Genomic DNA, 27,751 nt, shown 5'->3' with positions numbered 1-27,751 from the left:
TTGCAGACACCTTCAGTGTGGGAAGCACTTCACAGGAGGAGGGTAAGAGTATCATTTAACTTCTCGGCCTGGGGTAAGCCACTCGGGTGTTCCATTTTAAATGCGAGGAAATTGTTGGAGTCACAATCCCTGATTAGGTTCCTGATGCTGGAAACAAGCATCAGGTGGTGGCTCAACTGATACTCAGAACGTTCCTGTGCCTTCAGGTGTTGGGCAGAAACACCTGGGCAGGGTGCTGAACACGAGTACATAACACAGAGCTTTCACCAGAGACAGGGACCTGCTGAGATCCCAGCCCTAGCTTTGTGTCCTGACAGCTTCTCATCCTTTCCAAATAGCAGCTCCTCCTTTCAGTTCAAATTCTCTTAAAATATATTACAGTTGGAGCTTGAAGAAAAACTCAATACCTTGTGCAACATCAGTCGACTTCAGGTGCTGTGGAACCAGGGAAAAGAAACACCCAATCTTGATGGATGGAGCTGGGATATTTCTGGTTTGACAGTGGTGAGCTGAATGTTAGAAATACATTTCAAGATTCTACTGGGGATGCCATTTTATTACCTGAGAACTACTCTGGAGATTTAAAAAGTTACATGGAAGATATTTTAAAATCTGTATTAGAAATCTGTAAACCTAGCCTCAAGGATAAATTATCTATTTACACTTGTCATTTAATTCAGCTTTTGTTTATTTATTACACAACTGTCGGGTGAAGTATTTTTTCTTGTACCCTTAGAAGGCAGAAGATCAAAACCTTTGCAGTATCTAACAAACTTCTGGTAGCCACAGAGTGCTTTTCTAGTGACTGTTTCATTTTATATGTCAGCTTTACACATGGTAGCCCCTGTTTCAGGGATCATTATCTCAGGCAAAAGCAAGTGATTTAATCTCTCAAAGCCGGTAACAGAGGCAGGAACTTAAGAGTTTAAGCACACCACCATGTTTCTTTGAGATGAAGAAGCCTGCAGATTGCAAGACACTAGAGCCATTTCCGTGAACTCTCACCTAACAGGGGGATTTGTAGAATACACATTAGTCGTAGTCCCGTTAATTAGTCCTATTTTTTGATGTTTGGCCCATCATGATTCCATTGCTGTCTCCGAGTCGTTGCTGCTCCTGCTGGCTGTGGAGCTGGAAGCCACGGAGTTGGCACTAGCCAGAACCAGTCTCTCTCTGTTTCCAAAAACTTCATTCACTGCAATACAGACAGGGGATTGCTTACATGTTATTCTCCCAGAGACAAGATGAGTACAGCAAGTATAGCATGGTGAACACCATGGAATGGAATGGAAATCCTAACCTGGTGCAGTTTCAAAGCTTTTCCCCTTGCCCCAAGTAGGGACTTGGAAGGTTACATGTCAGAAAAATCATCTGCATATGATACTTTAATTACAATTCCTGTTATTTTTCCCCCAGAGCATCTAGAGGTTTTCCTCTGCATAATTCTGTACCCAAGTAGTGTGAAACGGATGAGGTTTGAAGAGCACAACATTAAGTTTAAATAATTTATTTCTGGTTTTAGTCTCTCTGGGTTTCCACCAAGCTCTTAAAAGGCTTCTCCAAAAATTCATGCCATTTAGTTACATGTAGCTACAACAACTGATCTACCCAGTCCTCACTTTTATTCCCACAAGTACTGAAAGAACGTGGTACCCGATTACACCAGGAACATTAAGAAAAAATAAAACAGATATAAGAAATCAGGTGTTATGCTTCAGCTACAAGAAAATAAATCATGTCAAACAGTTCTCCAATTTAGAAAAAAAAACCCCACTTTTTGAAGCTGAAAATGTGAACACCATAGGCAGTCATTGGGTATGTAAAAACACTAACCTACAGTTTCTCTCAGAGCCAGAATACATTACTGAATACAAATATATCCTGCAGGCAAGGGGAGAACCACAATATTCAAAGAAATGAGAACATTACCTGCAGAAAGCTTGCTTATATCCCAAACACGCAGCCCTTCTCGCTCTCCTCCAAAGGCAAAAACAAACGGGAAGTCAGGGCAGCAAGCTGCACAGAAGAGAACACCCTGGGAGGGTGGAAGAAAGAAGAGGATTATTTTTTTAAATATCATCTTTCTAAAATGAATTTGTCATCTGAAAATACTTTCTACCAAGCAAGTTGTAACAAATGTAATCTCTCTAAGTTTCCCAAAACTTCTTTTGTAAAGACACAAAATGAAAGTCAGGAGCTGCTAAGTATAAACAGTAAATCACATCTTTGTCTTGAATGTGGCAGGTGCAGGCTGGAGCACCTATAGTTCTACTCAGAACATTGTATCTGGAATTCGGGTCTGAGGCTTTGAAGCAGTCTGCCAATTCCATGTTGAATACTGCACTGGAATGAGAATGATTTATCCAGAATATACAGATGTTTTTTCCCCTAAAAGGTGTTAGGTAAAACAAGATTCAAACCAGACAAAAAAAGAATAAGCAGACATAGTTTATATATAAAACTTACTGGAATCAAGAAATAAATATTACTATACCATTTTCATATCCCTGGAATGGACTAAACTTGGTCTGTCTCCCAGGATATCCCAAATTTTCACGTATTTGTCAGCAGATGATGTCACAAGGCACCCTTTAACCTGACTGCTTAGTTGTAGCCCTGGAAGATTAACAGTGCAGCCATGTGAGAACCACTGTTTCACAAAGATGAGGATACATTTTGAAGTGAAGTCATGAGAACAACCTCAGTATTCTCCTCACACAAAACTCTGTTCCAGCACAGAGGAGCAAAACATTAATGAAAATTTCATCCTGCTCCCTGTAGTGAGATTAAAAGCACTGTGTAGGCCTATGTTGTCTCTGAATCCAACAACAGTAACAGTGCAAAGACATGCTTTTTCTACTTCTTACTTAACATAATCTGCTTCCCCAGGTAGCTTTCTTCATTCATTTGCCAAAGACCATCTTGCTTGCTGTCCAAGATGATGGGGCATGTTCATACAATCTCATTTTAGACACCTGATCAGGGACTTCAGGTTCCTTTTTGGAAGCTCCTACACTGACCAAATTAAAGTAGCCTAAAGGAGGCAGTGTGAAAACCTTCCTGTGTGCCATACCTAAATCATCCTCAGTGAGTCAGTATAAAATAATTACAGGGAGAGTAGGTAAACATTATAGTTCATAATCCTAGACCAGATTCCATTGTTTTTGTATTTCCTCATCAAAAAAAAACCCAAAAACCACAAAGAGTGTGTCCCAAGTGAATTAGTCTGTTTTTAAATGCTTATTCATGACAGTCACTGAGGAAAGTTCACTATTGTTAAAATACTTTGCTTTCAATGGCTTCTCAGCAGAGATTTGTTTCACATGCCACCTACCATGATTAGCATGCATGACTTAATTTTAAACAAGGAATCACTACCACCTCAGTCCTATAGGTTAAAGGCATCTTCCAGATGTGCTTTGCCACTGGGGACAAACAGGACACACAGGCAGTTTACCTGACACCTCTTCATCGTGGGCTTTCAGAGTAAACAGGGGCTTATCAGATCGAGCATCCAGACAGTACACAAAACCATCCTCTGTGCTTGCCTGAGAAAACCACAACGTTTAAAAAACAAACAATCATTGTCATTCATTTGGAAAAAAAACTTCCTATGAAATAATACCCACCCTCAAGTAAATCCCTGTGATCTGAGGCAGACACTGCTCTGTAGGGCATGTTACACTGTTCCTAGGCCTGAGCCTCCGAAGTCAGGCTCCATCCACTTGCTGCCCAAGCCATTCTACATACCTGAACTATGCTGCACTGCATTACATGGAAGTCTTAATCATACACAGATTTTTTGAAGTGTACTTGAAGACAGTTGCCCTGCTAAGCTTGGCCCCCATGTTAGGCAATGAAATACAAAGCCTTTAGTCTCTTCACTGTCAGTTCAAAGTTTTTGGAGCCATCCAGTGGTCCTGTGCAAAGCTAAGTGTGATTATACTGAGAGATCTACATCATAAACCCAACAAAACTAAGCAACCACTTCTGCTGGCTGTATACACAAAGCAACAGAGAACTAGACAGCCACTGAGATGATAAAGATTTGTTTTTAAATTATGTTGAAAAGTTGTAATGTAAAAATCTTGACAAAACCAAGCTATTTATACTCCAGGTGGGGGTTGGTCTCTTCTCCCAGGTAACAAGCAATAGGATAACAGAAAATGGCCTCAAGTTGCACCAGGGGAGGTTTAGATTGGATATTAGGAAAAACCTGCTGAAAGGGTTGTCAAGCACTGGCAAAGGCTGTCCAGGTAAGTGGTGGAATCCCCACCCCTTATTTAAAAGCCATGTAGATGAGGCACTTACAGACATGGTTTAGTGGTGGACTTGGCAGTGCTGGGTTAATGGATGGACTTTATCTCAGAGGTCTTTTGTGACCTGAACAAGTGGATCATTCCATACCAGCCAGGAGGACGGTGCCCTCTAGCGCTGACTTGAAACACTGAATCAACATTCGGGATTTTAGTTCTAATTAGCTACTTTTCAGTTGCAGTTGCCTCATTACATGAAACACAACAGCAACTATGCAACGAAAAAAATATCCCAGCCACTGAACACTGTAACAACATGACAAAGATGCCACCTCTGGAGTACAAAAGCAGCAGCATTAATACTACTGTCACAATGAAGATACCAAATAAGTAGCTGGTCTAAATATACCTGCTGAAAAAACTACTTAAAAACATCCTCCCCTGGAGCATTTTCATAATAAGCAGCACAAGCCATACAACTGTCCACCAGCTCCATTATGATTCAGAAACATTATGAACACAAAAATACAGGTTAAAACAGCCCAAGAATAGAAGAGCATGTACTCACTAAGAAATGACAAGGTGAAAAGTGATTCCAAATTACTCTCTCAACCTGACCACTAAACCTCCACACTCGATGGTTATCTTGTGGGTTTCTGCAATCATACAGCACCGTTGATCTGTGGGAAAAAGGGACAGGAAATAAAAAAAATCAGGGCAGAACACTTTGTGACATAGTTTGCTTTACCGACATCTGAAGAAGCTCCATGTAAACTATAATTAAAATGGAAACAACTTCACTACTTAGATTTCCAATTCAATAACAGATTAAAATCTCGCAGATAAGCACAAGCTTTTTTCATGTGCTTCAAAGTTTCATCTTGGTTATGAACAGCCATTCTATTGAAACTAAGCAAACAGAGCTTGAATTTACTCAATACATAAGATACTTATCACACAGGAGACCATAATTATGCAGATATATCACTTAATTATGAACAGACTTCAGTAAAGTCAAGTAATGATGTACTAATTAGAAAATAATTTTGTGATATTAACACATTTTCAAATATGCTTTAATAAAAAGAAATTAAAAAAAATAAAAATCAATCTTTACAAGCAGTTAGAGAAATATTACTCCAAAAAGGAGAGAGTAGATGGAAGTTAAAGGATCCTCTGGGATTCTTTACAGACATGTGCTCAGCCCAGTGGCTGCAGAATCTGTCCCAACTCAAAAAGCTCCTGGGTGCAAATGCAAGGGAGGAGTGGTCATGTCACTGCAGCGACATCTCACTGCAATCAACATCCACAGTGTAACCCACTCCCACCCTATCCTATAATTAAAGCAAAAGAAATGTGATCTCGGTTTCCCAGTTCTTTCACCAGGCATTTTACACAACAGCTTTTTAACAGTCTGATTTTCAGGCTATGAAGGCATCTGCCAATATTGCCTGTGGTCCTGGCAAGGCTCTGCAGAAAAAATCCATGAAGGCAGTCTACTGGTTTACAGAGGTCCATGGTATCAAAGGGATAGCTAAAGAGGGATTGACTAGCTGGTCTCAACGTTTGGACTTTATGCTTCCTTTTATCAAAGTCAAGGGGAAGGAAATAGACAGATGCAGCTTCTTAACAGCAGCAAAAGGTTTTTCTCCAATACTTTCACTTAAGCAGATGTAGCAAGAGCGTAACAGAAGCCAGAGAAGACCAAGGCTTGGCTAAAGATTGATAAGTCTATAAATATTTTAACACAAGGATGAAGTCTTAAAAGCAGAATAAAAAATTCAACGTAAGAAAATCATGGTTATAGAACAAAATTAAAAGTTACCCCATTGAGACGGGAGAACAGAGAGGAAGTTTTTTGGCTGGCAGGGCTTGTAAGAACTGGCAGTTACAGAGTTAGTCCAAGTTTGCAGACACAAACCTTTTCTGAGCATATCCAGGCTGCAATCAGAGGAGACAGCCCTTTACACTTTGGCTATGGCATGGCTAGAAAGGCTGTAGGGAGTGGTCTGGGATTTTAAAGTCCCTCATGCCCCCAACCCTGGCCTTACAGGTTGGCAAAACCTGGGCACGTTTTCACAGGAACAAAAAGTGACACAGCTCTAATGCAGAAAATCCCATAAGGACAAATGAAGAAATAAGTTCAGTTTGGAACAGACACCTGGCACAGAAAATGTCAGTCCAGATGGTTAAAGCATTTGGCTACCTCCAAAAAAGAGGTAAGGAAAACCACATTTTGGCCACATACAAACCTGGCTAGCTTGCTGGAAAAAAATAACAGCATTACTCAAATTGGCAGAGTTATAAAAAAAATGAAAAAGAAAACACAAGACAACCTAATGGGCTTAAGTGAATACTAATACCCTCCCTATGTGCAACATTTGAAAACATTACCCTGACATACTTATCGAACGATCCAGAAATAAGGGTCTGAGTTTCAAACGGATGAAACTGCAATGTCTGCACCTGGATAATGGAAGATTTTATATAACACACATACACAGGAACTTTCTTGGAACAAAGCACAACCACCCCTTCCCCAAGCCAGCACGTTTTCCCCCCAAAAAACCATCCTAATGAGTTTGTTGATACTCTAATTGCTTATAAAATAGTGCAAGAGATGCACATTGCTTCAAACACCCCCACCTGGTGGGAACAAGATATTTTCCAATATAATTTAACTGAACAGCACCCCCTGCCCCCTTTCTGCCCTAGATTAAAAAAAAAAAAAAAAGCTAGAGGAGGTAAAATAATATCTGCTTCCAGTTTGGGGAGAAAAAGCAGATGTTAACAAAAAATGAAAATCAGGAGTTTGTCAAGGGCAGTGACTTTGTCAGAAGCAAAATAAGGTTACAACTCTTAATAGCTAGCCTTCACATTTTAATTACTATGAGATTAATTCATTTCTGACGTACCCATCACTATGGTATTTTAGTCTCATTTATTTTAAACCTTTTTCACCTAGAACAAACTGTAACTGACACTCATTGTTCCCTTAAGAGAGAGTTCCAGTTTGACCTATGCTCAGACATCTATTTTTGTAGCTTATACCAGCATTATTAGATTCTCCATCATTAGGCCTTTCACAAAAAGGCATTTTAAAAACTGCTGTAAATCTTTGCTAACTTTCTAAAGGATAAGTTAGATAACATTTTAAAAAGCAAATGCAGTGTTGTTTACAAAAGCAACTAATTAAGAAATTTAAACAATTCTGCACAGTTGTTAGAAAATTACAGAATTGTTGTTCTGAGGGTTCAGGACCAAGCAGTTAATGAAAAACTGCAGTTATTTTTTTCCTCTGTATTTTACCATGGAAGAAACATAGCAATTATTACACACCTTGTCTGTATGTAGCGTCAGGCTGGCTGCTGGCTTACCCACAGACATATCCCACAGAATCACAGTATTGTCAGCAGATGCACTTGCTAAAACATTCCTGATAATGGACCAAAAAATCAGTTTTAGAAATCTTTATACAAACAAATAACGGTGAAAAATCCAAAACACATACAGAGCCCAATTCTGAGAACAAGTGCACTCTGGTCTATAGACTATGTCTCTCAAGCCTGAGGATTAACTCCTGGAAGGCAATTATATGTTACAAGTAAAGACTACAAATAGGCTACATTACATTACATTAGTAGAACACTTATAACCACAACAGTTCTGCTTGTAATTCCCCCTGACATCACTTAAAATATCATCTACTCAAAGATTTCTCAAAAAAACTCGAAGTAATAAAGGGTTTTAGGCACTTTCTTTCCTTTGACATTAAACAGTATTTTATTACCTATGCAAAACTTAGTTTTATTTGCATATGCATACAGCCAAGAGCCAGACAAACCTGTTTTTAAAGTATTTTGCTAATATCTGACTGTTTATATAACCACTGAAGACCCAACACAGTACACCCTTCATAGACTGCTGAAAGTAATCACTAAAATTTCAGTTAGTTTACAGACCCCACATTTCAACTTGAATTTGACCAATTGTGTTAAGAGCTATAAACAGTTTAAAAGTTTAATCAGAAAAAAAATCAGAACATTCCCAAAAGCCTGTTAAACACAGAGTATAATTTCTACCATTGCTTCATTGCTCTTAAAATCAGATCTAATACCTCAACATGTTGCTTCTGATTGAAACTGCTTCTCCCTCCACTTTTTATATTAACCAAGTGTTTCTGACTGAAAGAGTTAATATTCTCCTGGAAACGCTGTTTTCCCAAGCAATGTTAAAAGGGAAAGTTAAGAAAATGCACAGTGAAGGCTGTAAGAACATTTTACAGTAACACCACTGTGACCTACAGGCAGAAAGTTATTTGTAGAGAGCTGTCACAACATGCCTTGCTTAAAAGAAAGAAACAACAAAAAACACATTTGAAATATAAGCTGTTCCAAGAAGTTCCTCGTTTCGTCCATAACCTTCCCTCTTCAGGGCTGTTTTTATTTCCTGAGAGATCTACCAAGATCAATGAATTGTAACTCAGCACATTACAGAATTATGCATTTCAGACACTTAGCAATTGAAACCATAATTTTTTTCTATACCTGTCTGTGTATTATCACCAGACAACCATTTCTAGGTACATGAAAGCTACTCTTTCTGTAAGACTGATGGACTGATCACTACCACACTCTTTGTCTATGTGTATGATTTAAGAACAATAGACACTACCCTGTAAATTAAGAGTGCAATTTATGTACACTTACTGAGGTCCATATGGGTGTTTTATTCTTCAGTATCTATATAAGAAAGCCCTACAAGTGAAAGCTTACACCTGCTCAGAGTATTCAGAGTTGACTATGCTCATCTTCAGAGGAAGAGGCATCTCTGACAGCAGGAATAGAAAAATTAAAAAATTTACAAACAAAATAAATTAGCCTGTGTCTGACTGGAGCAGTTTCAAGACCCATGCTGAGGATCCTCTGACAGATGAACTGTTCACAACCACCTAACCAATAAGAACCCAGAAGCATCTTTTACTTCAGTCAGCACATTGTCCTTGACCTCTGCTCCAAGATGGGCCAGTTTTGTGTTGCTTCAATAGCAGCACTTCATTGTTAGTTGATTCAGGCAACAGGGAATTCTCTCTGCCAAGGATAACCCAAAGGCTAGAAGCATTTCATTTATGTAATGTGCTATTAGGGCTTTTACACTCTCTTTTCTGTTCACAGCTCTGGGGCAAAAGCTAGAGGGGAAAAAAACAGCATAGCAAGAACCTTCTTCTATAAATCTACTTGTATCTCTTGAAATGGTGTCTTAGGTCACTGGCAGATCAGTATAGCTCTGGGCAGCCCTTCTGCTTCTCCAGTTTGTACATGTGAAATGTAGGCGATTTATCAAATGGCTCAGATCTACCTCTGCCCTGCCTTTAGCTGGAAAACCTGCAAATAAAAAGTGATCTGCAGCAATATGTAAATATGTAAAAAAAATAAATCAAGAATTCTGGTTTTAAAAAAAGAATAAAATGAGGATGTATTTTTAAGAATGGATTAATTTCAGAAGGGCTTTCAAGTGTTTGGATTTTGAGTGCACATCCTATGCCTAATTAAGAATGCAAATTTGTAACATCCATTGTTATTCAAGTGTTCTTTTACCTGCTTTGTTTATTCCATGAAAGATCAAGCACAGCATCAGTATGTCCTTCCACGGTCCCTTCTGAAGATAAACTCTGTGCACGTACATACAAAATAAACAGGCTTGAAAATTACAGCTTCAATTCAAACCAAGCATCACCCCACATTAGCAAGAGTTCCTAAATGTCTTCACCAACAATTTCATATTAAATTACTCTCACTTGCTGCAACACAGCTTTTGAGAGAACTGTCTCTGCACTGCCTGCACCTTGCCTCCTACCCCAGATCTCAGATTGCTCCATTCACAGCTGGTGGGGCTCACAGAACTGGTTACTCCCTTCGGGCTAGTAAAAGAAATCTCACTGTTTCCAGCTAACATGCAACTTCTTCAGCTTGTTTCTAAACACTCCTGGCAGTTCCCTCTCTCACCTCCCAATCAACTGAGCTTTAGGTCTTGTAACTGCCAGCTCCTAGAATTCCAATTTCAAATGGTTAAGATTCAAAGCTTACTGGGACAGCAACTGGAAATCAACCATAAGCCACCCCACTCCTCCTCTGCTCTTAATTCCAGGCTTTAATTACTCAGAGAACAATTAGCATTTCAAATATTGTAGGAAAAAAAAAAAAGGCATTCTCTCTGACCTAAGTTTCCTCCATCCAAACAGACAAATAATTTTATAATACTTACTTTCTTTCCTTTTTTTTTCTTCTTTTTCTCTTTCTTGACTCCAAGAGAAAACACTGGTTCTAAGGATTCTACTACATCAAGGTCCCAAATGTCAATAACTGGGGTCATGTTACCCACTGCAACATAATTTCCTACAAGCAGAAATGCAAATGCAACCGCATTTATTTAGAGTTATGAAATATCATATCTGGCAATGCAGCTGTTGCTTATTTCTTTGATTAAGTAAAACTTATGTGCCACAATCTTTAACTTGAACATATTTGACGTTTATAACTGACAAGGAGCAATTTAAAAATATCAGCTGACAGCAGATGTGGCCAGAAAAAAAAAATTACTTGGTTTTCTTCCCCTTCAGTACAAGTAACTGATCAAAGAAGCTGTATAAAGTTCCATGTTTTGTTTGTTTTTAAAGGAAAAAGCAAACCAAAACAAAACCACAACCCCTGTACTATGGAAAAAGAAAGTATCTGTAAAACACAGGAAAAAGGTTACTAAATACATAAATATATATAAATTTTTCTGTAGTTTACAGTTAATCATTGCATTGGACATAATGAATTTAAGCAAAAGCAACCTTTCATTTGCAAGATTATATTATATAAAGAGAAGAGCTTGCTCTGGTCTGCTAATTGACAATAACTTAAATATTTTTATAAACCCAGTTTATTTGTAATAAACCCAGTATTTTAGTCAAATCATTTGTTACAGAAACATCACTAAAATGACTGTATCACCACACCAAAACACTTGATATTCAGTTTATCCTTCTTAACATCTTGGGTTTATTTCTGTTTGTACCTCTGGAAGAAATTACTTAGTGACAACATTACATTTATATACTTTGCAAGTAAAAATTATTTAACTGGACATTTACAGTATTCCTTGTAATTTACCTGTTGATTCATCTGGATTAGGATCAAAATTCAACCACTCCAGACTTAGAGGGTAGGCAGGCAAGATAATATCATGATGTACATAAAATGAGTCCTCTTCATGATTATAAACTGAAAAATAATTAAAGTTAAACAAGACATCATTGAATAGGAAAAGCAAACAACTATAAAATAGTTCACTTCTGCAAAAGGCAGATGTGGCAAAGACTAAATTGTAAAGGAGGTCTAGAATATAAATTTGGAACACGTTCAGAGTTTTAGTGTAGAGGCCAGACCCTCCAAGTATGAATGTTATACTTAACAAAATCACACAAAACAAACACTCTCCTGTGTACTTTAGATAAAGAAGTGACAAGTTCAGCAAAGGTGCAATACTTTATTCCTAGCACACCACACTACTTTATTTGTAAGATCACTTCAAAATAGGTGCTCCATATCCAGCACTTTCTACATCAGAACACATTAATGGAGATTCAGACATTCAGTTTACAGAATTCGCAACTAAAAACAAAAATCATTGCAGTTGAAATTTAAGTGGAAATGAAAGTAAAAGACAAACAGATTTTAAAGTAGAGGAAGTTTAAGAAGTCAGAAGAAGTTGCCTTTAGTCTGTTGTACTGAGATACAGGAAGAGTTTCAATAAAGTAACCATACACTAAACACAGCATTCCCTGTAGCCAGCTATTTTTCTCAAAATAACTTACTAACTGGATAGCAAAGAAAGAATATTAATTATTTTAATAATATGTTACCATCACACACACAAAATTACTGTGCCATTTTTAAGTGCATGTGACAGATGTTCAGATAACTAAAGTTTTCAGTTAACAAAGCTGTCTTAGTAGTTAACCAAGACAGGATTACCCAACGTTAGAAACTGCAGAAGCCCTTGGTATTGTTTTGTAAGTTTACACTGGGGAAAATGACACAGTTAATAAAGATGTTGGTATCTGAAGAGATGCTGTCAAACACTTTGGTCATGTTTCTTGCTTAAAATGAAATATTTTGCTTGCAGAAACATGGACCATCACACAAATAGGCAGAACCACTCCCACAAAGAACCATGGTAAGAAAACATGATAATTTCAGCACACTCAGTAGTACTCCTTGCTGCAACACAAATACTCTTTGCTGCAGCAGGAAAATCTCTTACACAGTAAAATTAAACCTACTGCTAGAAAAAGCAGTATTCAGGCCATATTAAGGACCATCTCTTCTAAAACTATGATGATAAAAGTGCTGATTCTTCTAGTCCTAGCTGTGGAAAGCCCATTTAAAGAAGCAAGGAGAAAGATGAAGGGAAAAACCCAACAAAATAACAAACTATTAGGGGATGCTTGCAGGATATGGAAAGTAAGACTGGAAGAAAGATTGTATGTTCAGAGAATAAAAATGTCATAGTATTTTCTAAGTCTCATAAGAAATTAAATAAGGAAAAGAAATGCTATACAGCCTGAAAGAGGCAAGCTATCCCCTAAATAACAATAACTCCACATGAAATATTCTAGTTCTGGAAAGTGGCTAAAGAACAAAACACAGAGCAGAAGGGGAGAAAAAAACCTTACAAAAACCAGCCCACTCCCTCTTTGACACAACCATATGGCACAGGTTAGGCAAGACATATTCACTAAATTCACTGTAAAGAACAAATCCTATTTTACTTACCATGGACCTCCAAACTACAGCAGTCTTTATCAACTCTGCCACAAAGGACAAGATTGTCATCGGGCTTAATCAAAAAGTCCTCCTGTTCATATTGCTCCTGAACAGCAAAAAGGAGAGGACAAGGGACGTTAAGCAATGCTCATAAATGCACAGAACTACGTACGTTCAAAAGGCTGAATCAATGAGTAATTTTAAATCATAACAGAAAACAGTCGAAATCCAACACCCCAATGCCCACCCACCTAAAACCATCTTATGGTGATAAACAGAGAAAGGCAGGAACCAGACCCCGAATAGTCACTGAATAGTCATTAAATAAGTTGAAGGAGTTTGTATGTGGATGTACCTGGATTTGTAAACACGTTTAATTACCAAATATGAAACCATATTTCAAGGTTATCATGATGCAGCCCACTGCTGAAAAGCACCACCAGGACATAAAAAGCAAACTTATTTCCCTCATGCTCCTGCTCCTTGACCATTTATATAGTATAACAGCATTTTACCCAATAAATATACTGCAATTGCTCCTCACATCCAGGAAGAAATTCCAAGAGCATCAAAACACTGTCTACTTCCTGCAAAATATTTCCCAAAAAGTACTGCCTACAGCTCTACTGGGCATTCAGCTGTACCAGAACAGATGTAATCCCTCATCTGACTTTCACTATTACTGAGGAATGAAAGGCATTTGGGAATTTTTGTCAGTGAAAAACAAAGAACTGTACATAAGTCAATAGTCTCACAAGAGTACCATCCTTCAAATATACACCACATCCAAGACTTCTTGGACTTCTCGTTGCAGGTTTTTAATTTCTTTTTTTATTCACTTCAAGCATATTTCAATATCTGAATTCCATCAAGTCCTACAATTCTTTTAATTAATTAACTTAATGTTACACAATACTTAGTCTTCAACAGTACTAGTAGTAAATACCAAAAGACAACACAAAATGTTAAAGAACTTGCAGAATTTGAGGAAAGAACTTGAGCATAGGAAGAAAGGCCTGAGAAAAAGGTGTTCACTTTCTGTATATCTGGAAAAAATTAGCTATTCTAACACAGATCATATTCTCTCTGAATCCCTGTGTGAATACCTCTCTGACTATAAAAATAACTTTTAAAGCATTTCTCTCCTCCACTGATACACAGGAGCAAGAAAAATCATCAATGAAACACAGAGAAAACAAACAGTGCCCCAAAGTGCACATAGCAAGTGAACTCCTTTTAAAGATAGGGTGGGTGCCTTCCTCCCTGAGCTTTGTTACAGTATGTGAAGTCACCATAACAACTTGTCATGTTTGACAGAGTTCCCTGACACAGAAACTAGATGCTGTGGTGGAAGACTACAGCTAATATTTTCTTTCAATCTTACTGGCTTTGTAAAGAATCCAAAAAAGTGTAGCAACGACAGCACCCAGAAAAATCTCAGGATCTTTATGCTTAGAAGAGGTGACAAAAATTCACCTACTATCACCCTGCCCCAGATGATCACAGTTTCTGCTGGTTGGTCTCTGGATTGTCTCTTCTCACACAACCTCACCTCAGTTCTACCTGATTTCTGTAATCTTTCCATGTAAATTACATCAATCAAACTGCAATCTAGCCTTCTGAACTAAATTGGGGGATATTCTCTGGAATCTCTCCATATCCCAGTATTTTAGCCAAGGCAATACCAATGTTAAGTAGAGTAGCAGGATTACCTTGTGTCTTGCTTGCATCTTGTGCTGCATCCCTGTCCACCAGAAAAGGGCAAACAGCCACATAACAGGACAGCACTCTTGACACAACTTGTGTTAGGTTGCAGCCAGAGAATTCTTCACCCAGAGTAGAGCTCTTACACACTCAGCTCCTGCAAAAATGTTCCCCCTCTGACAGGTGGAAACTAACACAGGCAGAAGCAGTCAACAACACAGCACACTGTGCTTCTCTGTTTAACAGGGATGTATTTCCTCATGCCATATCCCTAATTTGACACGTAGCCTGAGTCCACCTCAGCCCCATTTCTTACACAAACTTGTGGAAGGTGCAAGAGTCTTGCAGACTAGGAAATTTTCTAACTTGGGCCATTAGTGGCCTTAGATTTGTTATTTCTTCAAGCATTTTCTGTGTTCTACTAGATAGGTGAAAAACCACTCTGCATGGTTTAAATAATGAGCCAGTTCACTTAACCTCCTACTTAAACGCAAAAGGCATACAAAGAAGGGACTGCACAAAGCAACCTTGAAAGAAAAAAGTTCAGTCTGATCAAAAATCTGGCACACCTGTGAAAAAGGACAGCAAGCACTTACAGACCCTAAGGTAGCATGGAGAATTCAACTGATTTTTAAGTTTACGCTGTTTAAAATATTAAACATTTTTTAAGTACTTACAGTGGTTTTTAGAGTGATGTAAGGATCATTATCATTACTCCCATATACTGCCAGAGTAGCCAAAGAGTCTCCAAGTTGCAAATCACCTAGATGGGAATTTCAGAACACTTTTAGACATGTCAGTGGCAGGTGAAGTTAGAAACTCCTGCATTGATACCTGTATTACGTATATTGCAAAATATCAGGAGTGGACTAAATGAACTTCCAAGTTTCAAACCCAAGTACCTTGGTAAGCTAAACTGATTGGAGCTTTCAGGGACTTCTGCCACTCTGCTTCAGCACTACAGCAGAGGGAGTGACAATCTGTCCAACGTGCTCTTGCTTTTACTGTCAGGGAGGGGGACAGTGAACTGTTTCCCTCACTAAATGACTTCTGAAGCTGGGACGAGCAAATTATTAAAAATGTGAATTTCCAGCATCTGAAACTTAATACTGTGTAGTTCTAGGATATTAAGGTTTTAAATAAAACAAGAAGTGGAAACGTTCTTCACTTGCACTGAATATTTGATGAATAAATTTTTCTTACCCGTGTATTCCTCTTTATCGTAATTTTCCAAATCATATTCATCCAGTTCATGATCAGACAGATCTTCATTGTTATGGGAAGACTGAGAGCTGCCAGCAACAGTCACATTCGTGTCCCCTGCTGTCTGATCTTCATTGCTGGCACCAGCACCATCCCTGTGGAAAGACACACATCCCTGAGAAATTGTGACAGACATGTACAACACTTCCAGGTAAGTATTTAGGGCACTGCTGTTAAGATTTCAGCACACAGTCCTAGCTGTTCACATGGGTTTCAAGTCTTTACGGCAATCATTTGGAAATCCATTCACTCCTTCCCCATCTTTTCCCAAAATACAAGGCACCGTTACTCTCAGGCTTTCAGAGAAAGTTTTCCATTGAAAGTTTTCATGACACAATGTGGCATGAATTTTGCTCAACAAACTAAACCGTGTGTCTAAATCTGTTTCCCTTACACATTTCTTAACCTCACTTCTGTGCATTCACACGTCCAATTCATTCTTTCCTTCCCTCCCCTTCCCCCCCCCCAGGCCCCATCATGTGTGAGGACTCTTACATTTCTTAAAGATTCTTAAAACTTCATTTCCTCACACCTTCCATACTTACAATAGAAGAAAAAAAAAAACAACCATAAAATTTATTAGGTAGGGACATTTGTGGATTACTTCTTATGGGATAAACTATGCAACTTTGAAACTTTATGGCAACAATTCTGTATGCACAAATTCATTCAGCAGAAGGAAATGTACAATAAACAGTGGCTGAGAACATAACAGAGGTGTCTCAATGGAGCATGCTCCATAGAAACTCATCCCTGCTGAATACACTGTATTTTTGTCCCTCTGCATGTGAAATTCCCAGGTAACAATGACCCAAGGTAATTCTCAGATACGATCCCTGAATTAAATACCCGAAACCTATTTTTCTAATTCGTTCAGTAAAATAAAAACTTCATATTAACAAGATAACTAGAGATAAGTCACAAGATAATTAGAAACCCTAAATCTCAGTTTGATTTGAGATCTCTGCACAGGAAAAAAAATTGAGGTGTTGTAACAAATTTTACGAAGTACCAGCAATTATAAATAGATTATAAAACCTCTGGTTGTTTCAGATGGTCGTTAAGTTTCCATCCCAAAGTTTTACAGACTGTATAACAACCAGCACCTCAAATCTTTCCATGCTTTTGAAATTGCAAGAGAAAGGAAACCACTCAAAAAACCAAAAGTTCACACACATAAAAGGAAACAAGTAACACTACAGACAACAGAAACATTAAAACTTCATGAGTTAAGAAACTAACATAAAGTGAGAATCTTCCAAATGTTTAAGATGATTTTGGAACCATTAGAAAACAAAACCAGAACAAAATACATTCTGGGATGAGACACTATTCAGCAATAAAGTCACTGATTGATCCAAGAGAAATGGGGTGAATAATATTTGCCCAACTCTAAAAGCTTTTACAGTTCAATCACACACACCCTGGTACAACCACACACCCTACAGAACTGAAACAGAATCAGAAATCCAAACCTACAGAGAACAATCTAACAGAAAAAGGCCAGAAAATAGAATAATACCTCAATCTTTTTCTAGACAAAAGAGAGCCATTTTTTCCTTGTTTTCTATAGCTCGTTTCATAAATATGTCACTTCTGTTACTCTTTTCATAAATACCTTTTCCTTAAAAGCAGAGTGACAAAACGCAACTACATAAGTAAGACCTTCCAGTGCTGAGAGTTGTGATGTCTCTAGCTTCATCTGTGAACCATAAACACAACCCTGAGTGATGTTCTACCTTCTTTGCCACAGCATAAACACCACATCATTCTGAGCCCCACTGTGGCCTCCAGACTTCCTTAGATAGTCAAGTCACACCCTCAGCATCACTTTTTCACAGTCAGTTTGGGATTTCCATCTCGGTTTGCCACATCTCCAAAGCAGCCATGGTTACAAACCCAACTTATTTTTCACTCCAGGCGGGAATGGCAGCTCCAGAGAGGACGAGGCCACAGACATCACGAGAAAAGCTCAGGGAGTCTGACAGCACCACAGGTGACAACTGAGGAGCCACATGCGAACGCAGCCCACGCTGTCCTGGCCACAACGACTGCAGGATACACTTAAAGAACCACAGAACATTCTGAGCTGGAGGGGACCCACAGGACCATGGAGCGCAACTCTGAAGTGAGCGGCCCATACGGATATCGAGCCCACAACTTCGGCATTATCAGCACCGCGCTCCGACGAGCTGAGCTGATCTCAGGGGAATTCCATCTCCGCACCGCCGCCCCTCCCGGGACGTCAGGCTCCCTTGGCACAGCGCTCCAGGAGGAACTCGTGCTGGCTGGTGCTGTCTCCACTCCTCGCTGCTGCTTCCCAAGCCGGCCCTCCAGGAGCTCCCCGGGCTGCGGGCTGGGCAGCCCACGCTCTCCCGTGCCCGGGGGGCTCCAATCCCGCACCCAGCAGAGCCCCTCCCGCCGCCTCGGCTCACCCCAGCCTGTCCTGCGCTTCCTCGATGAGACCCTTCAGCTCCTCCTCGCTGAGCTGCACCTGCGGGGCGGACACAGAGAGGGGTGAGGGCGGCGGCAGGGGGGGCGGGCAGGGGTCCCCCGGCCCAGCCCAGCCCCGGCCGCACCTTGTCGGGGGTCTCCTTGGCCACGCCGCGCCGCACCCAGGCGGCGCAAGGCACCGGGCAGCTCATGGCGGCACCGCCACCACGTGCGAGCGGGCCCGGCGCGCACTACTGACGTCATGAGCGGAAGGGTCCGCCCGCAACGGCGAGGAACGGCGGGGGGCGGAGACAACGGGGTGGCGTCATCTCAGAGCGACGAGACAGCCAGGGGAGGGAGGGGCTACAAGGGAGGAGGCGGGGGCTGCCCGGGGGGAGGGGCTTGCGGGGGCGGGGCGGGGCGCGGTCCCTTCAGGGACCCTCCAGGCTGTCCTGGGGGTACACGGCTGGGTACACGGCCCCATCTCCAGAGTTTTCTCAGAATCACAGGCTCAGTCAGGTTGGAAACGACCTCCGAGATCACCGAGTCCAACCTAACAGTCCTTCGCTTCCCACACTGGTCGCGGCTTCCCCTCGTTTATTGGGAGAGACCTGCCCCGCCTGATATTCGCTTCCACTGAAATAACCCACCAAAGTGAAAAGTTTAGAAAGGCCTTTTTTGTTACCGGTCTCTAACTTTTATCCAAGGGAAAGAAGCCAGCGCACAGTCAGGAGCAGCAGAGAGGTGCAGGAAGTTGGGAGGGCCTGGCGTCGGCACAGGAGCAGCTGCTTTTTGTCCTCCCAAGTGTCAGCGTCCTGTACCAGCTAACTCCTTAAATCAGAGCAATAGGATAAAATGCCAGCTGGATTGTAGAGGAAGGTACTCTCTTACTAACGTGCAGAAATCACTGCTGTTTCCATCACCAGAATCTTAATTCAGGGGGTAACTGCAAAGTACCCGGATGGGAAGTGGGGTTGGGCAAAGGAGGGTTTCCCAGGGTAAAGCTCAGGGACTTGGCAACCAAACTGGAGCTTGGCAGACACAATGGCCACATTATTTCATCCACATGTCACTAGACGACACCAGTGTAGCATTTTCATTTTTTTTACCCTGACTCTTCTGTGGTTCTGGCATGACAAATAAACATCTATCAAAATATTACTGCTTCTTCACTACCCTGTTCTTTTCACCCATATGCAGTGTTTTATCTTAAAATAGACATAAACATACCAAGGCAAGAGTTGTGTCTTTCTAGCTCTTCCTTGTAGTACCCTGGGGCATGGGCACCCAATCCTACCTGGGATATAGGTAATTACTGATTTTGCATTTTTGTGTGCTTGCCTTTTTGCTAGGCTGTTATTATTTGCTTTGCTGGTCACCTTCTCTTACACTGTTTGAGAAATCCTTCTTGTCCTCCCATGCATAAATTGGCTACAGTTTGACTGTCAATCTTCCTCCAGATTTTGAGGGAATTTTTGTGAAAGCAGATGCTACTCTCAAAGGATAGGCAGAGGGGAGTATTACGCAGCCAAGAGGAAGAAAGCAAGGTTACTTTCCAGTGGCTGTGATTCCTGGATATGTTGGGGTTTTTTGTTTTGTTTTGTTTTGTTTTCCATATATATACATTTACAGTGTGGAGGTTCACAGAGCAAACAGCTGAGCCAGACTTGCTTTTACTGAAGCAATATCCAGAGGGGGCACACATGCTCTACCTTCCCTCCCACTGTGTACATAATCACAAAATAGCAGTGTATTGTGGTATGGCTCAACAGCAGACGTACCAAAAAAAAAGAGATGGAAAAGGAGGAAGGAAGGAAAGTAAAAATAGGTAGCAATTGTGCACGATGGATATTATAGCTTAGAGAACAGCAGTTAGTAGCAATAATTTTTTTCCTTTTGAGAGCCAGTCCATAAGTGCTGGGTGATCCTGATACTTCTCTTCATCTTATGTGCTGGGGATGCACAGCTGGGTCTTCTTAAAAGAAAGACCATTCTATTAAATAAATTAGTTTTCCATGGTGCCTCGGCAATCACAGACATGCAGCTGAAAGAGTGGTGCCTCAGGCAGGAAGCTCCCTGCAGACACCTGAGATAGTAACTGAGATCTAGTGCACTCCAGCCCACTCACACCAAGGAATTGGATGGCCCATAGGTCATAACACACCAATAAAAAATGTCCTTCTTCATATTTAGTGTGCAAAGATGACTCAGCCACAGAGGTGTGAAGATTAGCAAATAAAGCAGATGTTAATTTCTTAATTTGGATGGAACTGTGACACAATCATTGGAGGAATTTTGGGACAAGCCCAAAGATCTGTCCTAATCAGGAATGACGCTGTATAGCTGACAGAAGTCTCTCTGAATCTCTGCTAGGTCGAAGAAATGGCCACGAACAAATGTATCTGCAACGGGAGACAAAATGGCTGTTCTGGGAAGGGTGTGAGGACCAAGCTCAGATCCAGTGGAAATATAAAGGTCTTTGACCAGAACAATTGTCATAAAACATTTTAATGACACAGCCTGTTCTGGACTGGCCCTGGGCCTTTCCTAAAAGTGATCTTCTAAAATCTAAAAGGATTCATTTCCACTACCCTGGCCCAGATCAGAGATCAGACACAGGAGGGCTTGAATCTCTCAGACCTGATTCTTATCCTCCGATTAGGAGAGCTGAGTTTCTTTTTATCCCATTGAATATCTGCAAAGTAAGTCAAGACTTGACAGTAGCAGTTGTCATTGTTTCAGTTTAGTCACTGATTCTGGTATCAGAAACTTCTGCTGGTCTGAAAGGAAAAGCACTAAAACTTGTCCCTCTTTCTGGATTTATATTTGACCCATCCTGACCTACTGCTATTTACCTGAGGATGCAAATGCTGGATAGTTCTCATCAGCAGGAAGCATGTGCCTGAATCATCTTGTTCAAGGTGTTGTCATAAACATTCAGAAAGGTTCAGCTGGATTAAATTTCCTAGCTAAGCAGAGCGAACTTTTGTTCTGGAGTGGATTTACCAGGTAAATAAAAGGGGATCAGTGGGAAAAGTCAGTAGCTCCTCCAAAGGGAAGGTCCAGCTTCTTTTTTAGGGGACATGTGGAGGTGCCCAGAGAGCACCTAGAGTATTCCTCTTCACATTAAGTCAGGATGGAAGACAGAAGAGAGCTGGTTGATAAAGGAGTGATGTTGAAGCAGCTGGTTCCAGCAGGCTCTCCAACAACTATTGGAATACCTGAAATGCTCCCAAGGCTCTGCAGGGTCCTTGATATACCTTGAATCACAAAACTGTCACAGACACCGTAAACATTTCTAGTATGACACCTGGAAGGTACTGAAAGGCCATGAAAAGATTAATACTGCAAATCATACATGAAATCTTGTTTTCTGTAAACAAGAAAACAAAGGGAATTTTATGTGTTTTGAGAGAAGTTATGCTGTAGGTTTATGGCTGTGGTTCAGCTGACCTCTTCAGATGAGAAAAGGGGAAAGTGACCAATACACTAGTATGGCATCTCACTCAGGTTTTTTTCTGTTTCCTCAAATGAGCTGTAAAATATCAGTGTTGCAGTCCCAGAGATGCTAAGCAGCTAAAACTAAAGTCACATAATCAAGAAATCCTCTAACTTATGAAAGAAAGAAAGGAGTACTTAAGAGTGACTTTGAAACACCAATGGCAGACATCTGAGTCCTCAAGGTTACCTTTTGATTTTCTATTTGCATTCCCTGGGTGTTTCTGTGAAACACAGAGAATGAATAGTGGGAGGAAACCAAAGAAATATCAGATCTCAGTAGGGCAGCATCTCGTCAAGGGAGATGGCATACCCTGTTTGCACACAGCAACATAGCCTGGAGGGAAGAACTCTTGAACTCATAGCTAGGCAGAAAGTTAAGTTTTCAGGTAGTTAAAACAAGGCTACTTTGGTTTTCTTTCATCCATGATCTCCTTAAGGAGTTCTCTGGGAGAGCACAAACCTCCTCACTTTGAAAGATAAAACACCTTTGCACTAAAGCTTATTCTCCCAGATCTATCTTATTACTTTTAGTGCTCTCTGCTTAATATGGAATAAAATAGGTCTGTCACTTATCTTTTAGCTATGTCTAGTAATAAGTGTGATCTCAGTGAGAACCAGATACATGTGAAAAACATTAAAACCTTCTTGGGATACAGTAAAAATTGGTATACAGTAAATGTATTATCAAGGCAGAGAGGTGTGCTTATAGAGCAGCTGCTTCCCTAGAACGTGTGCCAAGAGCTTGAGAGAGAGGATCCCACCATCCCTGCAATGATTGCTGTCAGATAGTGTAGGAAGGGAAAGAAATATTGTCAGTGCCCTCTCAGCAAGCTGGAGAAAAGATGGCTGGATATGGAGAATAGCTGAATTTACCACATACAGCCAATGGAGAAAAATAACTTTAAATGCATTGGTCTACCAGGGCCCAGGAGTAGAAAGTCAAAAGGAAAAGAAGTGTGTGGGAGACGAAGAACTAAGATGCACATGAAGGTAGAACACAGACAAGGATCTAGCAAGCCATTCTTGGCCAGCTTACAAAGAGAAAATGAAGGAAGTTGAAAAGAAGCACAGAACAATATAAAGTGCCTGAGGATTTACTAGTAAAGAAAAGTCAGTAAATATATGGGTATAGGAAAAAAACCCCCACAAGTGGCAGTGCTCCACGTGCTGGAACTCAGCCAAGTGATGCGAGTTCTGCCTCATAACCTTGTTCTCACATCAGGTGGGAAGTGGGGTCTGTGTGCATTCCCCAGACATCCCTATACCCTCCAGCTCCAGGCTTTGCCAACCAGGGGTTCACAGTGTCAGCCTACACCTGGGTGAGCACCGGGAGAAGCAGCTCATGCAGCAGGGCTACACTGTGCCTCTGAGGGCAGATGGACACCTCAAAACACCTGAGACTCTCCCCTCTCCAGCACCATGGGAGCCATGGGGGACATTAAGGCCAGGATTTGTCTCAATGGCGGCACATCTTTATTTCCTCCATGTCTGAGTGTATTGCTCAATCCTGGTTGCTTCAAACATTCCTTAGTCCAGGAGGAGATTACCACTTACAAAAGACACTAGCTCCTAGAGCAGAGGGGCTGATAAGCTCTAGGAAGGTAGCCAGGCTGTAGGGTCATGCTGGGTATGGCAGCCTGCAAGGATACGTGCCCAGGTTCTCAGACATCCTTCACCTTGCAGTCTTACATCTTCATAGCAAAGCTTAGAGATAGCCAGCCCACAGGCCCACTCTGGAACAAGGCTTTTCTTGAAAGAATCGTGGTCATTAAAATATAAAGCTCTGTTGACATAGAAAAACTTAGCTGATACTGCTACACACCTACAAATAAGTCTGTATAAGCCATTACGCAGATTCAGGAAAAAAATACTATTTCTGAGTGGTTTAAATGTTACTTCTAAGTAGTCAAACTGAGACATACAATGATCTTTTTTACGTTACACACATACCTCTGCTACTCAGCAGATCTACATCAAGCAGCAGCAGATCTACATCACGCACTCCTGACAGTGCTTTAGCCTCCAGACAAAACCTGAGGCTCCTCTAGGTGAGCTCTAGTACGCCAAAGGGGTGGTTTAGACATTGCTGCCCATTTCTGCCCTGGGGAGGAGAAAACACAGCAGTGGGCAAGGCTGTCCTAAACCCTAATTAGCCCAGTGAACATATGCCATAGCCTTCAGGCTCTACATGTATGTCCAGAAAACCTCAAAAACACAAATGTGAACTGAAGGTAGCAAAAACATGGATGAGTATATAGAGAACCCAGAAGAATGGTGTTAATTATAGCTGAACTGCACTATTTTTCTCAGTGGAGAGTTAACTCAGATGCCCACAAACAATGATTTTTTATTGCCTCGGCATCAGTGGTTGGGAAAGGAGACAAATCAATCCACATTGCTACCTGTGAACCTTGCTTTGATTTTTCCCAGATACTGGGGAGGCAGGCAAGGGATACATCTGTTACAAAATTTTGACAACTGTGGAGTTTCCTATGAGCTGCCTTTAAAACTCTGCTCCTTGACAGCTGAGCTTGCAGAGCCCAAAAGCACTTGACAGAGCCACAATCGTGGTCTGGGCAGTCACCCAGTGTGGTGTGAGTGGTGTCTCACTCCCACAACATGTAGGACATGAAAGGATATTGCCATCTTTTGCCTCCTGAACCAACCTGTTCTTTAATAATCTGGTACATCATGAAGAAAGAACTTGACTCCAAATCCACTAAAACATAAAAGAGAGAAAATATTGTAAATTCATTTAAAAAGTAAAAAAGTAAAAAAAACCGGTAAAACAAAAATATTTTTTCAAACCTTACTTTTAGACTCATGCCAAATTTAATCAAGTCCCTCTATTTATATCTGACTTCTCTTTGAGATACCCATTTTCAACCTTAACTGCATGCACTTGCAGCAGTGTAGTGTAATGAAGCAAGCTTCCAGCCTTTCAGATCTTCATGCATCCAAACTATCAGGCTATGATGTATCTCCAAATGCTCAATTTTAAGCACCACAGAGCTCCATCCCCAGGTCTTATGTGCCTATTTTTTGGCAGATCAGGGCAGATCAGTGCTCGGAGAAAGGTTTTTGGGAACCAGCTCCATATCACTTCTTCTCATGCACAGTAAGCACACTGACAGTAGTGTATGGGGGAAAACAGCACCAGAACTTCCAGATGTAAAATCCCAAACATGTGGTTTCTGGGAGATGGTTCTTGGGAGCAGCCCAGTCCTGCTGCTGTCTGAAGTACATTGAGAAACACCTGAGGAGGAGAAGAAACAACAAAAACACTCACAGCAGCCATTTCCTAGGCTAGAAAACAATGGAATTTTTATTGAACAGAGATGGCTCATAAACACACTCAAAGGAGTTCCACCTGCTGTTCAGCAATATTCATTGCCATCTGATAATAACCTATGGGGGCAGCTGTATAAAATAGGAATAAAATACCAAATTGCTATATTCATTAATAACTTTGCCTTCCAAATACAGAACTGTAAGTATTTCAAGTCTGAAAATAGACCACAATTGTTAGCATTTAAACCAAACCTTTATGATAACAAATATACAAAAAAAGGCAGTCAATATATTAAACATTTAAATCAATAGCATACATTTCTCAGAGGTAAACATTGAGCAAACAAAGCCACCAATGATGTTCAGAAATCAGGTAAAAGTTTCAAGGTCAAGCTCCAAACACTGTAGCTTTTCTAAAGCCATACTGGTATTACACTTTTATCTAGCCCCTAAATTGAAAACTATGTAGCATGAACATTTGAAAACATAACAATTGGCTATCTGGCAGGAAATTGTAAGTTCCTTAAGTCCTTGTTGTATTTATATTGAAGCACCTGCGGAGACGGAGGGCAGTAGGAGTTAAGCACTTTGTTCTTTGCAAGGTTGGGGTTTTAGTTCTGTTATAGATGAGCGCAACACCGTCCTCATACCAAACACGAATTCCAGCACTGGCAAAAGAGAAGTATTGGCCTGACAAACTGCATGAAGAATCAGCCTTGCAACTTGCATTGAACAGAATGGGACTTGCACAGCTGCCTATTTACTGAAAGCCTGTGCTGTTTCTACTGCACAGAAAAAGTCTCCTTCAGTAGTTGATCTAATGCCTGAGTTTGAAAGCTTGGGATACATACATACGCTCAAAAATAAGGTGACAAATTTACTATCAACAACTAATAAAAGTTTGTATTGCAATATTGCTCACAACATAAATGTACAATTTGCACAAAACATGGCTCTTCAACATGAATATTTTGCAAGCTACAATATATATATAATATGTATAATTTCTTTTCTTAAAGAATTATATGCCAGAGTGCATGCAAAGAATTTCAAAGCAGTAACACAACAGGAGCAATCACTTGTTTACAGGTTACTGAAACCATTCAATACAGAAACACTGGAATATTAGATAACAGACAGACAGATAGGTAGATGTATGTACACCCTGCTTCTTCAGGAACTTTCCCATGTGACACCCAAAGTGTGGGCTCGTTATAAACTCAGACCACTAGGAAAGACAGCTCCAAAGAGGCCCCTGAAGATCCTCCACACTCTTTGACCGTCCATCACTTCTGTTGGATATGACAGCGAAGGAGGCACTCGTCCTTTAGCCAGGAGTAGAGGCAAGCAATCTTCTCCATAGCCAACATCTGTTCCAAATCCTGCTCCTTCGTTTCCAAGCAGTGGGTGGTGAGCATCTATCCATCCAATGTTTTGGCTGGTCTCAAGCAGTCTCCTGCAGCCTTTACAGTTGGAAATCCAAGACTGGAGAACATGGATCTCCTAAACAGCAGTGCATAGCACTGCCATCATTCTAATCGGATATGTACAAGGAATGACATGTATCCTCTGGTTTAAAATTTACATAGAATATATACAAATAAAGCTATTCTATCAAGGTGCAAGTTTATTATTCTCTGGTGTGTTACAATGAAGATTTCTTAAAAAACCTTTATACAGACCCACCAGGAGAGTTTACACAAAGTTGACATTTTGTCACAGTTCATTATGTAGGCTTTGTTCTGCAAACTCCATAATGGAAACTCCCATTGCTTTCCCTTGGAGTTCTGCCTATGTACAGGACTGGATTTGGTAGACTACAGTCATGTCTAATATAATTTCCTTGACTCCAATACATTTTAAATTGAGGTGAAGTGGCACCATGTGTGTTTGGTTTTTTTTTTTTTCCAGGAAGTCATCAATCTCTGTGAAATGAGGCAGGACATGTAACTGGACATCAGGGGGTTGCAATTTCTGTGCCCAGTCCAGCTTTCCTTGTTTTTGATGGGACTGTGGTATGTGGAGCTAGCACAGTTTGGCCCTAAGGGTATATCTGTAAGTCCTTGGCACTATTTTACACTAGCTGATGACAGGCAAGGCCCTCAAAGAAATTTTAAAAAAGGCCTCGATGCAATTTACTAAACAGCAAACATCAGACTGATCCACTAAACAGATGGATATGGAATGCAACTTGTCTAAAATTAGAATGGTTGATGTTTTCTTAGGCAGGTCTAAATTCATAAAAATCTTTCCCACCCCACACAGGCCTCATTCTGCAGCATGTAAATATATGATGCTTCTAATAAAGTCATTGGAAACGCAAAGCCTGTGATCAACGGGCAGAAGGAAAGCCTATCCTCTTCCATTTCTCTTCAGCAAAAACCTCAAGTAACATAAGTACATGTTTATGATCCCTGCTGAAGTAGAGGGGCTGTGTGCAATGACAGCAGGATTTGGCCTTCAGCCCTTCTGGTATACCAACCACAACTG

The 27,751-nt window shown here is 40.5% G+C and overlaps 2 protein-coding genes across 3 annotated transcripts in view; both read right to left on the bottom strand.

Annotated features, from left to right (window-relative positions):
- Nucleotides 1–306: 306 nt before the first annotated feature.
- On the bottom strand, nt 307–18,715 carry PWP1 (PWP1 homolog, endonuclein). The gene is made up of 15 exons (XM_027653570.1): nt 18,616–18,715; nt 18,472–18,530; nt 15,977–16,131; nt 15,451–15,536; nt 13,079–13,175; nt 11,414–11,524; nt 10,521–10,651; nt 9,854–9,927; nt 7,596–7,692; nt 6,661–6,722; nt 4,825–4,936; nt 3,458–3,548; nt 2,495–2,616; nt 1,930–2,035; nt 307–1,195 (listed from the first exon to the last, which is right to left on the bottom strand). The coding sequence occupies exons 1-15, from the start codon at nt 18,679–18,681 to the stop codon at nt 1,080–1,082; spliced, it is 1,485 nt and encodes a 494-aa protein (XP_027509371.1). The 5' UTR covers nt 18,682–18,715; the 3' UTR covers nt 307–1,079.
- The window catches only part of BTBD11 (BTB domain containing 11), a 193,807-nt gene continuing 182,174 nt past the window's right edge, over nt 16,119–27,751 (bottom strand). Inside the window, exons 17-19 of one of the 2 annotated variants that reach the window (XR_003529321.1) lie at nt 23,921–24,071; nt 18,472–18,530; nt 16,119–16,131 (exon numbers count right to left, since the gene is read on the bottom strand). Coding sequence is in view for 1 of the 2 variants with exons in the window: in XM_027653526.1 (XP_027509327.1) it covers nt 25,080–25,226 (147 nt within the window). In the remaining variant the exon portion in view is untranslated. Of the gene's footprint in view, nt 16,132–18,471; nt 18,531–23,920; nt 24,072–24,412; nt 25,227–27,751 lie in introns of those variants that run through there. The other variant, XM_027653526.1, reaches the window with a different exon arrangement.

This window comes from Corapipo altera, unplaced genomic scaffold, assembly GCF_003945725.1.
Source record: "Corapipo altera isolate COAL_440 unplaced genomic scaffold, ASM394572v1 1, whole genome shotgun sequence".
Taxonomy (NCBI): Eukaryota; Metazoa; Chordata; class Aves; order Passeriformes; family Pipridae; genus Corapipo; species Corapipo altera.
This window is presented reverse-complemented; position numbering and strand designations above follow the sequence as displayed.

Coding starts and splice junctions, on each gene's coding strand:
- PWP1 (XM_027653570.1), bottom strand. CDS start 18,681: ATGAGCTGCCCGGTGCCTTGCGCCGCCTGGGTGCGGCGCGGCGTGGCC. Junction 16,132..18,471: donor GAAGCGCAGGACAGGCTGGG/GTGAGCCGAGGC, acceptor GTCTTTCCACAG/GGATGGTGCTGGTGCCAGCA. Junction 9,928..10,520: donor AGAAAAAAAAAGGAAAGAAA/GTAAGTATTATA, acceptor GTACGTGCACAG/AGTTTATCTTCAGAAGGGAC.